The 20,375-nt window shown below is 50.6% G+C and overlaps 2 protein-coding genes across 10 annotated transcripts in view; one reads left to right on the top strand and one right to left on the bottom strand.

Annotated features, from left to right (window-relative positions):
- The first annotated feature begins 61 nt into the window (after positions 1-61).
- The window catches only part of GCDH (glutaryl-CoA dehydrogenase), a 415,847-nt gene continuing 395,533 nt past the window's right edge, over positions 62-20,375 (top strand). Inside the window, exons 1-13 of one of the 5 annotated variants that reach the window (XR_014015498.1) lie at positions 62-123; positions 200-329; positions 419-454; positions 737-880; positions 1,049-1,111; positions 1,394-1,564; positions 2,274-2,403; positions 2,485-2,701; positions 3,237-3,340; positions 3,607-3,732; positions 4,022-4,182; positions 5,779-6,254; positions 6,760-6,780. Coding sequence is in view for 3 of the 5 variants with exons in the window: in XM_081230537.1 (XP_081086663.1) it covers positions 239-329; positions 419-454; positions 737-880; positions 1,049-1,111; positions 1,394-1,564; positions 2,274-2,403; positions 2,485-2,701; positions 3,237-3,340; positions 3,607-3,732; positions 4,022-4,182; positions 5,779-5,852 (1,317 nt within the window). In the remaining 2 variants the exon portion in view is untranslated. The other 4 variants (XR_014015497.1, XM_081230537.1, XM_081230538.1 and 1 more) reach the window with 4 other exon arrangements.
- Positions 5,385-20,273, bottom strand: SYCE2 (synaptonemal complex central element protein 2). Of its 5 annotated transcripts, none has more exons than XM_081230544.1 (5): positions 20,219-20,273; positions 19,481-19,596; positions 8,796-8,970; positions 6,818-7,006; positions 5,385-5,694 (listed from the first exon to the last, which is right to left on the bottom strand). In XM_081230544.1, exons 1-5 carry the CDS (start codon positions 20,231-20,233, stop codon positions 5,641-5,643), a joined length of 549 nt encoding a protein of 182 aa, XP_081086670.1. In that variant the 5' UTR covers positions 20,234-20,273; the 3' UTR covers positions 5,385-5,640. The 5 variants fall into 5 exon arrangements, with proteins under 5 accessions (XP_081086670.1, XP_081086668.1, XP_081086669.1 ...); XM_081230542.1 differs by having other exon boundaries at positions 8,796-9,006; XM_081230543.1 differs by having other exon boundaries at positions 19,481-19,614; positions 20,219-20,262.

Here is a 20,375-nt window from a genome sequence, read left to right on the forward strand (position 1 = left end):
AGCGGAGTCTTAGGACGAACCAATGACAAGCCCGACTTGGCTTCTTCCCCGCCCTCCCCCTCCGGAGGTCAAAAGCCTTGGTCAGTAGCACTGTGGCCTGTGCGGTGAGCCCGGGGGCTCCAGGTAAGGACTGGCTATAGGGGCGAAGGGCGCAAAGGGCCAGGGGAGCCAGTCCGCTCAGACGCCTCCATTCCTCCAGGTCGGCCTTGGTTGTTCCGCTCACCAGCTCGCTGCCCACATGGCCCTGAGAGGCGTCTATAGGCGGCTACTGAGCCGCGGACCCAGCCTGCGAGTCCTTCGTTCATGGAGCTCAGCGGCGACGCAGACCGGTCAGTGCCGGACCGGGGGTGGGATTGGGAGGGAGAAACTTGAGGCTCGGGGACTTTCCCGGGGTGATTTTCCCATCCTGTGTTTGCAGAAAAAGGCGGGAAGACCCAGAGCCGATCAGCCAAGTGTAAGGACCCCTTGCCGCGCCGTGTGTCTGCGGCCCTTGTCCAACTGTCTGTCTGTCCCGGATGGGCTCTGTCCCGGAATCCGAGGGCTGCCCAAGCGGGGAGGCAGGGCCGCTGAGGCAGTGAGTTTCCCCGAGAAAGGCCACTTTGTCAGTCCTGTTTGCAGCCCACGTTTTTTGGGAGCGAAATGCGGGTTGAGGGATGAGGCTGATGATTCTGGGGGAGGGGAGGGTGTGGTGGTCGGGTGGGCAGGGATGAGCCCCACCTCCTCCAACTCTGCCCAGCCTCGCGGCCCGAGTTTGACTGGAGGGACCCACTATTGCTGGAGGAGCAGCTGACAGCAGATGAGGTCCTCATCAGGGACACCTTCCGCACCTACTGCCAGGAGCGCCTCATGCCCCGCATCCTGCTGGCCAATCGCAACGAAGGTGCCCAGGCAGGCGGGTGGGCACCCTGGAGCTCCTGCTGCCACCTGAACCACACTCTCCACCATTCACACCAGCTCTGCCTGCTCTAGCTGGGCCTTAGGGCACCTCTGGCCCTGGGTTGGGGCTCCAGTGGGCCAAGGCTGAAGTTGGGCATCTGTCCCTTTGCAGTTTTTCACCGGGAGATCATCTCAGAGATGGGGGAGCTGGGTGTGCTGGGCCCCACCATCAAAGGTAGGGACAAATTTCTCTCCACACTCTGCAGCCCCCACTGTGTCCTGAAAAGCCCCTTCCTTTCCTTGAGCCTAGTTTCCCAGTCTGTAAAGAGAGGATGTTAATCCCTCTGTCTGAAGTGGCTGTGGGGATGAAACCCTCAAGTAAGGGCCAGCTTGGTACCCTCTCCTTGGGTGCCCCTATGTAGCTCTGTCTCTTGGGTCCCAGGAGTCACTGATCTCAGCTGGGCAGGGCTTTGTCCCCCATTGCCCTATTTCTCCCCTCTCCCCGCCCACCCACCAGGGTATGGCTGTGCTGGAGTCTCATCTGTGGCCTATGGGCTCCTGGCCCGAGAGCTGGAGCGAGTGGACAGCGGCTACAGGTCAGCAATGAGTGTCCAGTCCTCCCTTGTCATGCACCCTATCTATGCTTACGGCAGCGAGGAGCAGCAACAGAAGTACCTGCCCCGGCTGGGTGAGCAGCTGCCTGTGGAGCCTGGTGGAAGGGAGGCAGTCCCAATGGTCTGAAACTCAGGGGCGGGGCTGTCCCCAGGCCTGCCTTCTGTCCTCACCCCAAGGATATTACCAGTGGCCACTCAGGCCCCCTGCCAGACCCTGGGCTTCACCCCCACATCTGATTCTTCTAATTCTTTTTTTTTTTCCTAGATCTCTCTTAACTCTACCCCTTCCTCACCACCATCAGATCCCCCGTGATTTGCTTTCTGTACTCCCCTTCCAGTCCAAAGTTTAAAGTCAACTTCCTAACTGGGTCCACAAAACCCCACATAAGCAGGCCTCTGCTGGTCTTTCCACCTCATCTCTGGCCACTGCCTTGATTGCTCCTTCCTAGCCACACTCAACTACTTGGAATTCTCAGTTGTACCACTAGGCCTTTGCACATCCTGGTCCCTCTATCAGGACTGCTCTTCACACTTTTCCTGCTTAACTCCTTTTCACTGCCCTTCAAGACAGTTTAGCCCACCCTTTCCTGATTTGTATTGGGCCTCACCCCATCATGGCATTGTGACTATGGCCTGGGTGAGACCTGTCCCCCCACCACCTGGGAGTACTGTGAGGGCAGGGCTGGATCTGCCTTGGCCTGGCTCAGTGGAGAGTCTGACAATTTTCAGTAGAGGAAATGAATGGGGGAGAGGCAGCCTCGTGACCCTGTCTCATGCCTGCAGCCAAGGGGGAGCTCCTGGGCTGCTTTGGGCTCACAGAGCCTAACCATGGGAGTGACCCCGGCAGCATGGAGACCAGAGCCCACCAGAACCCGTCCGGCAGGAGCTACACTCTCAATGGGGCCAAGACCTGGTGAGGGGCCTGGGAGCCTCAGGCAGGTGGGCAAGGGCAGTGGGTGACGGCCAGACGCCTCACTGCCTGTCCTGCCTCCAGGATTACCAACTCACCTGTGGCCGACCTGTTTGTAGTGTGGGCTCGGTGCGAAGATAGTTGCATTCGGGGCTTCCTGTTGGAGAAGGGGATGCGGGGCCTCTCGGCCCCCAAGATTGAGGGAAAGTTCTCTCTGCGGGCCTCGGCCACGGGTATGATTATCATGGATGATGTGGAAGTGCCAGAGGAGAATGTGCTGCCCAAGGCGTCTGGTCTGGCGGTAAGCAGCAGCCACCTTGGGAACTGGCATCAGGTCACCTGCTGGTTCTCTTTTCTTGGGCAGGTACCATGCTAGAGACCCAGCTGGGGAACAGTCACACATGGAGTTCACACAGTAGTGATTTGGAGAGGCTCTGCCTGGCTCACTGATGTGCAGAAGCTGCCCCATTTTGGTGACCATCTCACTCATGCTGGCTCTGCCCAGTACATAACAGGCCTGAACGAGCTTAATCCTTTGATGCATGTGCATCTTCCTGTCTCCTTACATCAACCCCAGGTCTGAGTATCCAATCCAGACCCTGGGCTGGGTAGAACTGTATGCAAACCAAGAGTGAGCAGTGAGCAAGACCTTATGTACATGAGCTTTGGTGTCAGGGCCATGTGTGACTTAAACAGTTGCCCTGAGTCCCCCTTGTTTACACTGACTGCATGTCTTGAGTGTCTGGGGAGGGGGCCTCCCCCCTACTTAAAAGTTAGTTCTGCACAGGCCTCTCATCTCCTCTTGGTGGGGCTGAGGCCCCCTCTGAACCCTGCAGGGTCCCTTCGGCTGCCTAAACAATGCCCGCTATGGCATCACCTGGGGTGTGCTTGGAGCTGCTGAGTTCTGTTTGCACACGGCCCGGCAGTACACCCTGGACAGGTGTGTAGGGGCTGCCATGAGAACTCCTGGGGGAGTGTGTGGGGGCTTGGGTTCCCTCTCTTACCCCCCCACCCCTGGCCCCCCACCCACGAGACCTAAGTTCCCTGCTCTGTGAAATGGCCGAGGGAGTCCTTCTGAGCAGTGAGGGGCTCAGTCAACAATAGGGTCAGAGTGAGCTGCATGGGGGCTCAGGCAGCATGGGAAGGCCCTGGGACAGGACTGGAGAGTGGGCCCTCCTTGTACTTACCCTGACCCTGACCACATAGGATCCAGTTTGGTGTCCCACTGGCCAAGAACCAACTGATTCAGAAGAAGCTGGCGGACATGCTCACCGAGATCACGCTGGGCCTTCATGCCTGCCTGCAGCTCGGCCGCTTGAAGGATCAAGACAAGTAGGGGCTGTGTGTTTGGGGAGGAAGCGGGAGGCAGCTGTGGTGGGAGGACCCAGTGCCCCTTCTGGGCATGGTGGCAGCTGGCCCTGGAGAGAGAGCTCCTTCCTGCCTGGTGGCCCCTTGGGAGCCATCCCTTCCTGCCTCTCCCTCATTAGGAGCCGTGTCTGTTGCTGTGACGGTAACCCTCCTCCCCAGCTGGGTTTGTCCAGGGTGTAGGGATGCCTGGATGCCCAAAGCAGGGTCAGTTCTTTATAATCCAATGCTCGTTACGTGTCTGTGCTGTTCCCAGGGCCACCCCGGAAATGATCTCCCTGCTGAAGAGGAATAACTGTGGGAAGGCCCTGGACATTGCCCGCCAGGCCCGAGACATGCTAGGAGGGAATGGGATTTCTGATGAGTATCACGTGATCCGGCATGCCATGAACCTGGAGGCCGTGAACACCTATGAAGGTGGGGGCTGGATCCCTGGGGTGGGGTTCACAGTGGCCTCATGTCTGGGGAAGAGGACAGCAGACCCAAGTCCTACTCCCAGCTGTCACCAGTCGGCAGCATGACCTGGGGCAAGTCCCACCCTGTGTCCCTCATCTGGAGTGGCCCATACTGGGACCGTGGAAGTAAACCCTCCCAGTCCTTTCCTCCGTTATGCTCCAGGGGAGGGATGTTCCCAAGCCTGCTTACGGCTTCCTCAGGCATTCCCAGAGCGGGGCATTAATGCCCAGCGAGCTGGTGGATGCAAGGGAGTGAGAGTGCAGCTACACACAGGAATCACCACTCCATTTTATGTGAGAAAAAAAGAGAAAAGGTAAATCATTTGCAGGCTGTGGTGTTTGCACCTGACAACTAGTTGTGACTCACATGGGGCCCAGAACCCCTTGCCTCATGGGAAGACAGACATAGAAAAAGATAATTAAAAAGAAAAGAGATGTGGGGAATTCCCTGGCGGTCCAGTGGTTAGGACTCGGCCTTTTCACTGCGGTGGCCTGGGTTCAATCCCTGGTTGGGGAACTAAAACCCCACAAGCCGTGGTGTGGTCAAAAAAAAAAAGGAAAAGAGGTGTACAATTTCAGTGTGAGTCACGCAGAACTAGAGGAGCTGTAACAGGCACTCAATCTCTTAGGGAGAAAGTGGGACCATGTTAAGCCTTGAGGGAGGTGTAGGAGCTCCCTGGGCAGAGATGGTGAAATAGCATCCATGTGGTATTCTGGATGGGACATTCCAGAAACAGCAAGAAGGAGGGCTGGGGGTGGGGGGTTTCTACAGGCATGACAATGACCCGGAGGACAAGCAGAGGGCACCTTCAGATAGTTTTATGCAGGGGAGGGACAGGGTGAGATTTGCACTTTAGGAAGAAAATAGAATTATTTTGCTCCATAAAAGGGAGGCCATAATCTCTGCCTTCCACCTCTGGAAGCTGAGGAAGAGCAAATGAGAACACTGAGGGCTGTAAAGTATTACTTAGACATGTGGATGTGGGATGGGATGTGGAATGTAGGGCGTGGGGCGGTGGCTCTAGGATGGGGGATCATCTGGGACAGGCAACTAATTGTCTGATGTTTGCTTTCCCATTCCTCCTGTGAGTGAGAAAGGGCCTGATCCATTTCTGCAGAGCTCATCAGCTCTTTCCGCCTCTGTGGGAAGAAAGCACGGCTGGGTTGAAAATCAACTGTTTAATCAACCGTGTGGGGTTGGGGTCGGGTGAATCGGGGAGCACCAAAGCTTGGCCCATGGTGGGGGCTGGACTCGCTGCAGTTTTGGGCCTGGCACAAGGAACTTTGGGTTGGTTGGTCGGTCGGTTTTTGCCAAGATGCATTACAGAACTCTGAAAAACAATTTTCTCGGCATGGCCAGAATGGTGGCCTCTGAGCCTTCCCTTGGTGGCTGTCACTAAGGGGGCTCTCCTGGCAGCTGTCAGCATTCGCTGTCTTTGTGGGTCTGTTCTCCTTCCAAAGTAAAAGTAGTAGCCTGTGGGGAGACATGAAGATTGACTTTAAAGGGAAGTTGTGAGCTGTTAAGACTCCAAACCAACTCTGCATTTATCTTGCCCAGGCACTCATGACATCCATGCTCTGATCCTCGGAAGGGCAATCACAGGGATCCAGGCGTTCACAGCCAGCAAGTGAACCCACTTCACCTGGGAGCCCGGATGGTACCAAACCCCTTTCCAGGGAGATACTGCGCTCTGAGCTTAGTCAGGGAGGTGGCAGATGGAGCCATTTCTTCTGGTGGGAAGTGAGAGACGCTGATTTTTAAATATCAAAATTTCCCTTTTGAAGTCATTCAAATGTGTTCCTTAAAAAGAAGATGGGACTGTCTGTACTGAGTTTCTCAATCCAGTTTTAACTGTGGATGGGAACAGACTCCACTCACCTTGGAACAGAAGCTCCCTTTGACAGGGGAGCAGGGAGAGGGAAGGAGAGTGACACGGAAGCAACTTGTGAGACCCACCTGGTGTCTGACGACGCAAACTACCCCCTCCACACAGCAAGAGTTTACTCTGCGCCCTCTGACCCTCCCATCTTAGGGTAAGTGCCTTATGCTGGACGTTGGAGCAGAGTGAGGGGGAAAGAGAGAATAATAAAGAGTCAGCATGTCTGAGCCCACAGTGTCGGACCACAGTTACTTGTGACCACCCGAGAAGTTATTTCAGTCACAGGAGAAAGGAACATGTGTCGGGGCTGTGAAGCGCCCTGGGACCTGGTGGGGATTTCCCCCGCCCCAGAGTGATCCATGCCTGAGTCTTGGGCTCGGCTGTAATAAATAAACCTGGTTAGGCACTGCCAGGGCTCAGGGCTGAGGGCAGAGGGGACTTTGTCCTTTCTGTCACCACAGAGCTGACGCACAGTGTGGGAAATAACGGTCCAGCTTCTCAGTTCGGACTCACCACATTACAGGAGAGCACGGGGCCACAAGTGGGATGGCAAGAGCCCCAGGGCTTTTGCAGAAATAGTGGCCCCTGTGGGGTTTAGGGCCCGGTGGTGCTAATGTCCTTGTTCTATGTTGACAAATCTGACTTTACTTTCATCTTAGCTGCTACAACTCTCGTTCCTCCGGTGGCACCCATGTGCATTCTTGAGTTCAGTCATACCTCAGGCTGGCCGCACAGGTCTTTGTACATGGTCTCCACGGTGTGGCATACTTCTTTGAGCTCTGTTTCCAGGTGACTGATCTTTGCCATTTTTTGGGTGAACTCTTGGAGCTTTTCCTGAATGATCTTGTTGTGGTGATTATAAATCTGATACATCCTCTCCTCTAGCTTCTCTGTCAGGTCTGAAACCTTTGAAAGAATAAGATATGTTCTTGGAAAGTCAAACAAGAAGCATCACAAGACATTTATTCTAGCTGGCTCTTTAAGATTTCTGCAATTTATCTTATAAAAGTGGTAAAAACAACTCCTGTGACTGGAGGTGAAATTGCCTATATGTTAAGTTTTTCTTTTTAAAAAGCAAGGTGCGGGCTTCCCTGGTGGCGCAGTGGTTGAGAATCCGCCTGCTGATGCAGAGGACACGGGTTCGTGCCCTGGTCTGGGAAGATCCCACATGCCGCAGAGCGGCTAGGCCCGTGAGCCATGGCCGCTGAGCCTGTGTGTCCAGAGCCTGTGCTCCGCAATGGGAGAGGCCACAACAGTGAGAGGCCCGCGTACCGCAAAAAAAAAAAAAAAAAAAAAAGCAAGGTGCGAGAATTCCCCAGTGGTCCAGTGGTAAAGAATCCACCTTCCAATGCAGGGGATGCGGGCTCAATCCCTGGTCGGTGAACTAAGATCCCACATGCCGTGGGGCAACTAAGCCCGTGTGCCACAACTACTGAGCTCCCACACCTCAACTAGAGAGCCCGCGTGCCGCAGAGCCCACACACCACAACTAGAGAGAGGAAAACCCGCACACCACAGCTAGAGAGAAGACTGCACGCCGCAACCAGAGAGAAACCTGAGCAGACCGCGTGCCGTAACTAAAAAGATCCCGCATGCCTCAGCAAAGATCCCGTGTGCCATGACTAAGACCCAACGCAGCCAAAAAAAAATAAGGAAAATAAATAAATTAAATAAAATAAATATTAAAAAAAAAACAAGGTGCAAAATTATGTATATAGTATAAGCTCAACCAGGTTAGGAGGAAAGTACATAGAACAGAGACTGGAAGAAAACATACAACAAAGTGGCTTCTGGGTGGTGGTATCATAAGGGTGTTTTTATATTTTTTCTGCTATGTTATATTTTTCGCTACTCTCTAAATTTTCTATGTACAAGGTAGGTAGGGATGGTGGGGGGCAGGGAAAAAAGTCAGCCTGTTATTGAGAGATGACATGTGGAATCCACAAGCTGTCCAGCTCATAGGACCCATTACGCATTCTGAAGAAGCATCGGCGGGGACAACCATTAACACCAGACCTGAACATAACATCAGGCTTTGTTAGATATAAGTTCCAGCCATGTCCAGGGACCTCCACTCTCCTGTCACAAATCATTCGACTTCTGGAGGACAAATGGGTGTGACAATGCAGGTTATGCCTCAATGCTTTCCTGCCACAGCCATTAGTCCTGGCATGAAGTAAGGGCTTGGGCTGTGGGTGCAGATGAACCTTGGCTTCTTATCCTCGTTCTCTCACTTGGGAAAATTATTTCCAAACCTTACTTTTCCCATCTACAAAATGGGTCCAATCTCTTCTTTGCAGGATTGTTGTAAGAGTGAAATGAGGTATTGCATGCAAATTGCCTAGCACCATGCTGGGAACATAACTGCGGTTCATTCTCTGCCCTTTCACTTTTTTTTTTTTTTTTTTTGGGCGGTATGCAGGCCTCTCACTGTTGTGGCCTCTCACTGTTGTGGCCTCTCCCATTGCAGAGCACAGGCTCCGGACGCGCAGGCCCAGCGGCCATGGCTCACAGGCCCAGCTGCTCCGCGGCATGTGGGACCCTCCTGGACCGGGGTGCGAACCCATGTCCCCTGCATCGGCAGGAGGACTCCCAACCACTGCGCCACCAGGGAAGCCCCCCCTTTCACTTTTTACATAAAGAACCCCCTCCCCTTTCACTGGGGCTTGGCAGTATGTAGGGGGAAATCCGTCACCTTGATCCTGAGGCTGTCTCTGAAGTTGGTCATGAGGGCATGGTCCTTCTGCCTGCTCTCGTTGATGTTTTCGATCAGGTCCTGGGCCCTCTTCTTCAGGATGTCGATGCTCGAGTCCAGAGAGGAGAAGTAGGGTCCTGACTTCCCTTCTAGCATCATCAGGTGGCGGTTGGCACTGGAGGTGGCGATAGAGGGGCTAGAAACCTGACTTCTGAAAGTATAGGAAACTGAGATCAGCGCCAAACTCTGTTGACAGTGGCTGATATGAATTAGCTCTGTGGTGGGAGGAGAACCTGTGTTGTGTGTCTCTCGTGCGTGACACTTGTTTATTTCATTCACACATACACCCCCACCCCACCCCTGAGAGGCAGGGATGGCATCCCATCCTATAACTGTGAAAACAGACCCAGGAGCACAAACAAAATCTGCCCAAGGTTCCAGAACAAGAAGATCTGCCTGACTGCAAAGCCCACAGTCGTTTTATTACACCAACTTGCTGCTTTGAAATGAGTATCAATAATATTAAAAATAGTTTAGATGCTTTCTTAGATGATCTTCCTGTCACCAGCCTGCTGAATCCCTTTCCATCCCTTTCTAAACCTACTTAGTGATGCTCATAGCAGCATGCAGACCACCTGGGGCTAGTGTACCTGCGTGTCTCTGCTCCCATCAGGTAAGGTGGCCTGTCAAGAGGTAGTTATGGGGGGCTTCCCTGGTGGCGCAGTGGTTAAGAATCCGCCTGCCAATGCAGGGGACACGGGTTTGAGCCCTGGTCTGGGAAGATCCCACATGCCGCGGAGCAACAAAGCTCGTGTGCCACAACTACTGAAGCCCGCACGCCTAGAGCCCGTGCTCCGCAATGAGAAGACACGGCAATGAGAAGCCCACGCACTGCAACGAAGAGTAGCCCCCACTCGCCGCAACTAGAGAAAGCCCGCGCGCAGCAGCGAGGACCCAACACAGCCAAAAATAAATAAATAAAATAACAAAAAAAAGAGGTAGTTATGTTAAAAAATAAAAATTTAAAAAACACCCCTCAAAAGAGTTATGTTTGTCCCACACTGTACACATGACTATAATTATGCAATTCATTAAATATGTTAGCTAGTGACATGTGAAAAAGAGACAGGTGTCTAATAAAGCTAAATGGAATGAATAAAGGTGACCCTAATAAAACATAACTATTAAATCAAGTGTGGGGGAGACAGCTATACATTGGGACCAAGAACATAAAAATCTAGAAGGATTCTGCGTACAGATCGCTTTGTCAAGTCCTGTAAGTTTTTGCTCTGCTATAAAAACACAAAAGTGGAAATTGTGGGTAATGCATTATGAATGAGGTTTATGCAAAAAAAAGAAAAATGTTGCAATCTGATCAGCAGACCCATTGGTGTTTTAAATTAAGCTAAAATGTTTAAGGTAAGTTGTTTTTGTTTTTTTTTTTGGCCATTTCTTTGCTTTATCTGCCATGCACCATGCTAAACTACATGCCTCATCTTGCTGCATCCTCACAACCACGCTTTGGGGTCTATCCCCATCATCTTTACCTCATAGCTGAGGACACAGGCTCAGCGTGGTTGTGTCACTTTCTCAGGATCACCAGCCAGTCTGTGCAGAGCCGGGTGTGGCGCCCAGTTGGCCTGACCCCCAGCCTGTGTCCTTCTTCCCCGAAAGTTCTCAGTTTCCTCCTCGCCCCCTGAGGTGCTTCCAGCTCTGAATGGCTGAGTCGGAGGTGCCAACACAGCAGTTCCTCAACACACCAGTTCACACACAACCATAAAGTCAGCCATGACTGCAAGCCAGGCAGAGCTACTTAGAAAAACATGTCTTGATCTTTGGATGCTTCCTCCATACAACTATTTTTTTGACTTCTCCCCGACTGCCTGAGCTCTTCATTTTGGCTCAGGATGCAAGCACAGTGAAACCTGGGCGCATGAGAGCCAGGCTCTCACTGACACAAAAGTCCTCAGGCCTGAGATGCTGGCTGTGTCCTTGTCCTCGTGTATTCCTTACCAGAAGTTTTCTTGCCCCTGGGCCTTTGCATTTGCTCTCTGACTGTGAGACCTATCCCTGACCACTGCATCTCAAAGCCGCCTATGACCTATGCTATGTCACTGTTCACACCCTTATCTCCCCATTTATCTCTGCATTCCCAGCATCCAGGACATAGTAAGTCCTCCACTGTTTGCTGAATGAGTGAAGGATACTGATCTAGTCCTCCCTCCTCTGGCTTCACACAAAGCATGCAAGTTCATCTGCCTCCAAAGCCAGACACTTGTGTTCAGTGCATTTGTCAAGATGAGAAAGTGTGCCTCTGATCAAGGCAGACATTTTATAGCAAAGCCTTATATCAGCTAGAAAACAACAGACCAACTAGTCTCCCTGGGCATTCTTGTTAAAAAAACGTTTTGCTGTCCCCGGTACCTACCTCTCATGGGAAGAATAATAAAAGTGCATCAAATAGATGAATGAATGACTAGCAAGGGCTTTCATTACCATCCATGCTTTCATGTCTCCCAAACTTCTTTTTTTTTTTTAATAAATGTATTTATTTTATTTTTGGCTGTGTTGGGTCTTCTTTGCTGCACGTGGGCTTTCTCTAATTGCGGCAAGCGGGGGCTAATCTTCGTTGCATTGCGCAGGCTTCTCGTTGTGGTGGCTTCTCTTGTTGCGGAGCACAGGCTCTAGATGCATGGGCTTCAGTAGTTGTGGCATGCCAGCTTTAGTAGTTGTGGCTTGCAGGCTCTAAAGCGCAGGCTCAGTAGTTGTGGCGCACGGGCTTAATTGCTCTGCGGCATGTGGGATCTTCCCGGACCAGGGCTCGAACCTGTGTCCCCTGCATTGGCAGACAGATTCTTAACCACTGTGCCACCAGGGAAGCCCTCTCGCAAACTTCGGAGCTCCCAACAAGGTACCTGACTATCCCCAGGCCCATTCCACTTGGCTGTCCCAGAGGCATTTCAAAATCCTCTAAATTTGCACACCAGGGACTTCCCTGGTGGTCCAGTGGTTAAGACTCCATGCTTCCAGGATTTCCCTGGTGGCGCAGTGGTTAAGAATCTGCCTGCCAATGCAGGGGACACGGGTTTGAGCTCTGGTCTGGGAAGATCCCACATGCCGCAGAGCAACTAAGCTCATGCACCACAACTACTGAAGCCCGCACACCTAGAGCCTGTGCTCCGCAACAAGAGGAGCCACCACAGTGAGAAGCCCAGGCACCGCAATGAAGAGTAGCCCCTGCTCGCCGCAACTAGAGAAAGCCCAAGGGCCAATGCAGCCATAAATAAATAAATAAATTTATTTAAAAAAAAAAAAGACTCCACGCTTCCAATGCAGGGGATCCCTGGTCGAGGAGCTAAGATCCCACATGCAGGGCAGCGCGGCCAAAAAAAACAACAGCAAAAAAAGCTACACACCAGCCCAATGTTGTCCTCCCTCCTCATTTCATTGAATGACACCAAAAGCCACCTGGTTCCCAAGCCAGAAACTTAGCAGTCAGCCTGGAGCCTGGCTTCTCTCTGTCCTTCCAAATCCTGTCACAAAATCCTTTCATGTCCACCTCTTAATTTCTCCCAAATCTATCCTCTCCTCCCCACCCAACCATTCACAACCCCACGCCTATCATTCTCACCTGGGCCCTAGTGACCTTATAACCGCAATCTGATGTCCCATTTCTGCTCCACAGCCTACAAGAGCCCCCACCAGCTGCAGGATCAAGTAAATTCCCTAGCACAGCACACAAGGCTTTCCAGGGCCCTGGCCTCCACCTTCTCTTTTCACCCTCCACTCCCAGCAACCTGAAACCTTCCACAATTTCACCAAACTCATCAGCCTTTGCCTGAAATGATTTTTCCTTTCTGCCAATTTCACGAGGCAATGTTTGGAGCATCCTTACCTCACCTTTGCTTTCTAATCACAACACTGCCAGTTTGTACACTAGATTCCCCCCAGGCGCCATGCACACTCTGGGCAGGGGCTGCATTGCCTTCATTCCAAAGGCATCACAGCTATTTGCTGAATACCTAAATGAATGAACTGCTGCTGGAGCCAGAGCCAGATGTAACATTCTTGCTCTTAAGCCACTTTGCACCCAAAGTTGCTTTGTTGTCCCAACAGTATAGGATTCAGAAATTAAAATAAATGATAGAACCAGGTGCTTCTTTTTGCGTAATTGCTCACAACCTGCTTGAGCTGCTAACTGTTCAGAGTTGCTCCTTTTTCAAGCTCAAGGGATAAAGCTGGAACTGGTCTTTGTGGCAGCTACACAAATGGTGAAAAATCAATGGAATTCAGCTCACTCAAATTTCGTTATGGGACAAAGGCCTGCATCAGATGTCTGCAGAGAGCTTCTTGATTTTTCCCAACCTCTCCTTTGGGGATTTATTCCTTTCCATTTCATTTTTCTTAATACTCAGCAGCTGCATATTAATCAGGATGCTAATGAATCATAGGCTTCCCTGGGCCTGCATTCACCAATTAACTTTAATAAACAAAATGCACCGTGTCCTCTCCACCGGCTTCCCCCCATTCCCGGGCCTGCCTCTGTTGCCTAGCCCTGGATGGAGGCCAGGGAATGGAAGTCAGCTCAACACAGTAGGCCACGTGTGCAGGGGGTAGGGCAGTGGGCGGTCGGGATGGGGGCTGTGAACACATCCCTCCGCTCATCTATGATGGTCTGTCCTTCTAAGGAGTACCTAATTCGGCTTTGAGGATTAGGACCTAGCTCCTGAGAAGAGCTCAGGCTGGCAGGGGGCCCGGGAACTGCGGAGGAAATGGGTTTAAGCGAAGAGACCATCTGTTCGCTCCAGGTAAAGCTGCGATTGGCAGGCGTGTGAGCCAGAGCCACCCGCTGGTGGGGCCCTCCCTCCATGGCCTCTAACAGATATACAAGTAAACAATCCGCCAGCCACTTATGACCACCGCAGGCGGCAGTCCCAGGAGGGGAGGAAAGCTAATCAAACATTCAAGGGGGAACACAACAGAATCTTTGGCGCTTGGGCAAAACGATGTTTTGCTGAAGTACAGCCAGGAAGGGGGAAGGTTTGAATCGAAGCTGAGGAGCCCATTCCTTTCCCCCTCTGCTCTTCTCGTCCGAAATGTGCTCACATTTTAATCATGTCACTGAGAGTCTGCTGCTGGATCTATTAACTGGTCCTTGCACTGGTTCTAATCCATCTGCTTCTCAGCCCAAAGCTCTTTTGTTGGAACTCCTCGAAGTCTCTCAATGATTTGCAATTTTCTGTGTCTCCTCACCACTTAGATCCCAGTCTAAACATACTATTTGCAGGAAGGTGTTATCAAACTACTTCAGTTATTATTTACTTCTTTTTTTTCTGGTCTCCAATTGACTGCACACACCTGGAAACCATCCCGCCCTGCGGTCTGGTTTACAACTGAGGAATCTGGGAGGCAAGAGGAAGCTGGCTTTGTGCGTGGTGCGGTCCTCAGGCGCCCTGTCCTGAGCCTCATTCTATCCCCAGGTGAGCTCCTTCACGGAAGCAGCACCATCTCCAGCCCCTGGCCGCCCCCCCAAATCCTGAATTCTGCGTCAGAAAGTCCAACCCCTATCTTGGACGCATTCATGTTTATTTCTCTGGTCACCTCAGACTCAACAAGGGCAAAATACAACTTGTGCTTCTGCCAGCTGGAAACTGCCCCAAGCCAGAAAGCGGGGAGCAGTAGTGGCAGGGGAAGCCTTGTAGTGTTCTTTGTAGTGTTTGCCAATTTCCATGGTGCAGAGACTCCCTCCCACTATAGCCAATTTCAAGCTACTAACATGAAGTTGCTAAATGCCAGGTTGGGAAGTGATGTGTAGAACTGGCTCTTGCGGGCAGGAGCGGGCTCCAGCACACCGCAGCTGGGAGACATCCTCAGCTCATCACCTTCCTCATGCCTCACTAAATGACCCCACTCATCTTCTCTCCATCTGCCCTGCTAGATGCCACCCCTGAAGAAGCCTCCCACCTATCTCCCAGGTCCACTCATGTCCCCTCCCACCCATTCTTCACAGAGCAGCCGGTGTCTTTTTATAACAGGGACCTGAGCATGTTACTTCTATGACCCAGCCATTCCCCACCTAGGTATCTACCCAAGAGAAATGAAAACTTGTACATGGGTGTTCATAGCAGCATTACTCACAAGAGCCAAAGAGCAGAAACAATGCAAATTTCCACCAGCTGACGAATGGATAAATAAAACGTGGTACATCCATAATATAGAATATTATTCAGCCACACAGAGGAATGAAGTTCTGATACATGTTACAACAACATAGATGAACTCTGAACACATTATGCTCAGTGAAAGAAGCCAGTCACAAAGGACCACATAATTGTATGATTCTACTTATATGAAATATCCAGCAGAGGCAAATCTGTAGAGACAGAAAGTAGAGTTGTGGTTGCCAGGGACTGGGAAGGACGCAGGGACTGGGAGGTGATGGTTAAGGGGTCAAAGGATTATTTCAGGGCAATGAAAATGTTAAAAAGTTGACTGTGGTAATGGTTGCAGAGCTCTGTGAATGTACTAAAAACAGTTGAATTGTACATTTTAAGTAAGTGAAGTGCATGGTATATGAATTATATCTCAATAAAGCTGTTACCAAAAAAAAAAAAAAAAATCCTTAGGATCAAGTCCACAGCCGACAAAATGCCCTGCGACCTAGCCTGTGCTGAGTCCCCCTCTGGCACTCACTCCCCTGCCCACAAAGGAAACATTTTCCTAGCTACCTGACCTCCTCCGTGTCAGTACTTGTTCAGTATATGCCTCTCCTGTCAGATGGAAGCACTGGGAGTGTATGAGCATGTCTGTCAGTGTACCCCGGGTGCCACTGCTGCCAATCACAATGCCTAACATGCTGGCCTCCCCACTGTTCTGTGAACACACCAGGCCTGCTCCTGCCTCAGGGACTTGGTACTTGCAGCTCCCTCTGCCTGGAATGTTTGGGGTCCTGGGCGCCTCCTGGCTGGCTCCACCTCATGTGACCTCCTTAGAGATCTCCAGCTACTCTAAACTCCCTGTCACTCTAGTTGCTCCTTCTCTGTTTTGTTTCTTCACAGCACTTGCCACCAAGTGAAATCACATTTAAAAAAAAATTATCTACCTTTTAGAAAGGCAGCTTGGCAATAGACCCAGGATAGCCAACACAATATTAAAGAAGAATGAAGTTGGAAGACTGATGCTTCTTGATTTCAAGACTTACTATAAAGCTGCAGCGATCCAGATAGTGTGGTACCGGTGAAAGAATAGAAAATAGGTCAATGGAACAGAATAGAGAGCCCAGAAATAGACCCACACATATACAGTCAACTATCTTTGACAAAGGAACAAAGAAAATTCAGTGAAGAAAGGAGAGTCTTTTCAACAAATGGTGTTGGAACAACTGGACATCCACATGCAAAAAAAGTGAAGTTGGACACAAATCTTGCACCTTTCACAAAATTTTTCTCAAAATAGATATCATAGCCCTAAATTAAAACACAAAACTATAAAACTCCTAGAAGATATCATAGGAGAAAATCTAGATGGCTTTGGGTTTGGTGGTGACTTCTTAGATACAATATCAAAAGAAAAAATTGGTTAGTTGGACTTTATTAAAATTTAAAACTTCTACTCTGCAAAAGACACCATTAAGAGAATGAAAAGACAGGTCGCAGATTGGGGGCAAATCTTTACAAAACACAAATCAGATAAAGGACTGACACCCAAAATATATAAAAAACTCTTGAAACTCAGCAATAAGAAAACAAAAAATCCAATTTAAAAATAAGCAAAAGACCTGAACAGATACCTCACCAAAAAAGATATACAGATGTCAAACAAGCATATGAAAAGATGTTCAACTTCATACTTCGTAAAGAAGTTGCAAATCAACACAACGATACCACTACTGCCTGTTAGAGTGGGGAAAATCCAAGACACCGACAACCCAAAATGCTGGTGAGGATGTGGAGAAACAGGAACTCCCATTCATTGAAGACAGGAATGTAAAATGGTTCAGCCACTTTGGAAGACATTTTGGTAGTTTCTTACAAAACTAAAAATACTCTTACCATATGATCTAACAATTGTGCTCCTTGGTATTTACCCAAAGGAGCTGAAAATTTACATCCACACAAAAACTGCACATGAATGTTTATAGCAACTTTATTCATAATTCTAAAACTTGGAAGCAACCAAGATGTCCTTCAATAGGTGAGTAGATAAATAAACTGGGGTACATTGTATAAATTACTAAGTGTGTATTACTAAGTGAAAGAAAGTCAGCTCCAAGAGAGCAGGAATTCTGATTTGTTCACTATTGTATCCCCAGCATCTAAAACAGTGTTTGGGTAAAGAAGACCCTTGATAAATACTTGGTGAATAAATGTGCAAGACAACAATGTCTTTTTAAAGTTATCCATGACACTGCTCTTTCTCTCACTCCAACATCGAATCCCCTAGCAGTTTATGTTAGTTCTATCTTCTTAAATCTATCCAGAATCTGACCACTTCTCATCACCTGCATGGATCCACCCTGGGTCAAGTTAGGGTCTTCTTGCACATAAATTATTCCAATTGCCTCATCACTGGCCTCCCTGCTTCCAATCCCGCCCTCAATAATCTATTCTCTACACAGCAGCTAGAGGGAGCCTTTTAGTCCAGAGGACTACAAACTTCTATAAAGGGCCAGATAAGAAGTCTTCTGCTTTGCAGGCCATATAGTCTCAGGTGCAAAAATTCACCTCTGCAGAAGCAACCCTGTTATAATAAAACTTTATTAACAATAGTCCTCACCCTGCTGTAGTCACTTCCTGTCACTCCTCTATTCCAAATCTTTTCATGGGTAATTATCATTCAAAGTCCCATTACCTGTCTGACTGTATCTCTTACTATCTCCCTCTTACTCATGCTGCTCCAGCACAGTCCTCCCTCCGGGCCTTTGCAGCTGCTGTTTCTCTGCCTGGAGTGTAGTCCTCCTTACCCTCATGGTTCACTTGTCACCTCCTCAGTGAAGCCTTTCCTGACCCTCTGATCTAAACTGGCCACGTGGACCACCTAGAGGGGTGGGATAGGGAGGGTGGGAAGGAGACGCAAGAGGGAGGAGATATGGTGATATATGTATATGTATAACTGATTCACTTTGTTATAAAGCAGAAACTAACACACCATTGTAAAACAATTATACTCCAATAAAGATGTTAAAAAAAAAAAAGAGCAGCTTCTAAGATCACTAGAGTCTGGTGGGTCTAGGAACATGAGCCCTGTTGGTTTTCAGAGTTAGATATTTGGGGAGCTTATCTTTCCAATGTATGTCTTAAAAGTTGAAATGGGGCTTCCCTGGTGGCGCAGTGAGAGGCCCGCGTACTGCAAAAAAAAAAAAAAAAAGTTGAAATGCCTGAGGAGTGGGTTTGAACCCTTCAGTCCTCAGGGAGAAGCTCCAGGGTTTGAGTTCCCTCCTGCTTGTGGGACACTGCACTGGGGGTAGGGCATATGGTGAGATTGTTTCCTAGCCTTTCCTACCCACTTTGATGTGATTTTCTTCTCATTTGCCTAATGTGTAGTTATTACTCAGCCAGCCTTTAGGTTTTTTTTTTTTTTTTTTTTTTTTTCTGTGGTACGCGGGCCTCTCCCGTTGCGGAGCACAGGCTCCGGACGTGCAGGCTCAGCGGCCATGGCTCACGGGCCCAGCCGCTCCGCGGCATGTGGGATCTTCCCGGACCGGGGCACGAACCCGTGTCCCCTGCATCAGCAGGCGGACTCTCAACCACTGTGCCACCAGGGAAGCCCAGCCTTTAGGTTTTTATAAGAGGAAATTGTTCCATATGTAGCTGTAGACTCTTGGGAGGAGGGGAGTTCACAGGCATCATACTGGGTTGGACCAAAAGTTCGTTTGGGGGCTTCCTTGGTGGCGCAGTGTTTGAGAGTCTGCCTGCCGAGGCAGGGAACACGGGTTCGTGCCCCGGTCCGGGAAGATCCCACATGCCGCGGAGTGGCTGGGTCCGTGAGCCATGGCTGCTGAGCCTGCCCGTCCGGAGGCTGTGCTCTGCAACGGGAGAGGCCACAACAGTGAAGGCCTACGTACCGCAAAAAAAAAAAAAAAAAAAAAAGTTCGTTTGGGTTTTTCCTGACCATTTTATGGAACAGTCGGACAAACTTTTTGGCCAACCCAATACACAGCTGTCTTGAACAGGAACTGCTATATGATGTTCTTAAGCAATTTTTTCTTCATTTTCAAATTAACTCCAGGTATCTAAGGGCCTCTTCAAAGCAATACTTGGCTGGATTAATTTAGATCGGCTAATGCATATATATAAAAGTTGTTTCCTAGTTGTTAAAAGCTTATTTTATAATTTAGACTTCGCTGATTTAGACTGGCTTTGTATTAGAATAAACAAAATGTGTTTTATCAACTTAAAATAAATAAATAAATAAACTGGCCACCTGTCACTCTCTCCCTATTTTTTCCCTCAGAGCACTTAGCATCCCCTGACTACTGCATATTCCCGAGTTTATAGACATTCTCCTAGAATGTCACCTCACTGCTGTGTCCCCAGCACTTCCATTCCAGGCACATGGGAGATGCTGGACGAGTATGTGCAACAAATGCGACAAGAGCAGACACTGGTAGGGTCTTGTGGAAGAAAAGGGTGAATGAGAGGGACTCAGGGGTCTGTTTGGACTCGATGGGCCGGGTTCTTCCTCACCTAGCTGGCCCTCGACCAGCCTCCTCTTCGCGGCTCTCCTCGCCTTGCTGCTGCTCCTGGCTCTCCCCCAACAGCTGTGGCTCCTGGTCCTTGCACTCTACCTGGGGCATGTCCACCTGTGAGCACGGCCAGCGCTTGAGAGGTCGAAGGAGGGCGAGAAGTGGTCAGATCCCCCTCCTCCCGCCCCTTCAACCCTGGGCACCTCTGTCTGCCGCTGCGGCATGTTGGGGACCCGCAGAAGAGACGGGGGGTGCTGGGACGGGCACCACGAGGACCGCGGGGATCCTGTGCCTGGAGCACAGGAGGACTGAGGTGGGGAGACCTGGAGGGGCTTGGGTGAGGACAGGTGCTCCGGATGGGGTGCTGGGGGGCCTGGGCTAACTGGTGTGCGAGTCGGCTCAAGGCCTTCAAGGAGGGAAAAGAGGTAGGAGAAAAAGAAGAAGAAAAACGGGTGAGGCGCGTGGATGTCTGAGTCTCTCTCTACCCTACTCCTGCCACTCGCCATGCGTGGAAGTCGGTCCTGCCTGGGCTGTCAGCGCGTCAGTCACACAACCAGTCGGTTAGTCAGGGCCCGGTAGGTCAGTCAGGAAATCGGAGCCCAGTCGGGCGAGGAAGGGCCGCGATGGCAGGAGACAATGGGCAGGGCTCGGGTTCGTCGGGGAAGCCCAAGATCGTTGCCATTCCCTGCCCGTCCGCCCGCCGCCCGCCGCCCGCGCGAAGGAAACAAGCGCAGCGTACTCCCTGCCGCTCCATTCCGTCTTCTCCCGCCTTCTTGTTCGCGCTCTCTGCGCACGCGCCTGCCCCGCCCCCGGAATGCCCCGCCCCCAAGATGGGCCGCGGTGCGCACTCCTAGCCCCGCGTCTTTCTGGGAACTTGCGCGCGCAGCGGGGCGGGG

Source organism: Mesoplodon bidens (genome assembly GCF_964165515.1).
Source record: "Mesoplodon bidens genome assembly, chromosome: 4".
NCBI classification, from domain to species: Eukaryota; Metazoa; Chordata; class Mammalia; order Artiodactyla; family Ziphiidae; genus Mesoplodon; species Mesoplodon bidens.

Excerpts from the sequence above, each read along its gene's own strand:
- SYCE2 (XM_081230540.1), bottom strand. Across the intron at positions 9,007-19,480 it reads GCTGGTCGAGGGCCAGCTAG|AAGTCAGGTTTCTAGCCCCT; the intron begins GTGAGGAAGAAC and ends CTATACTTTCAG. Across the intron at positions 5,695-6,817 it reads ACCTGTGCGGCCAGCCTGAG|GCTACTACTTTTACTTTGGA; the intron begins GTATGACTGAAC and ends GTCTCCCCACAG.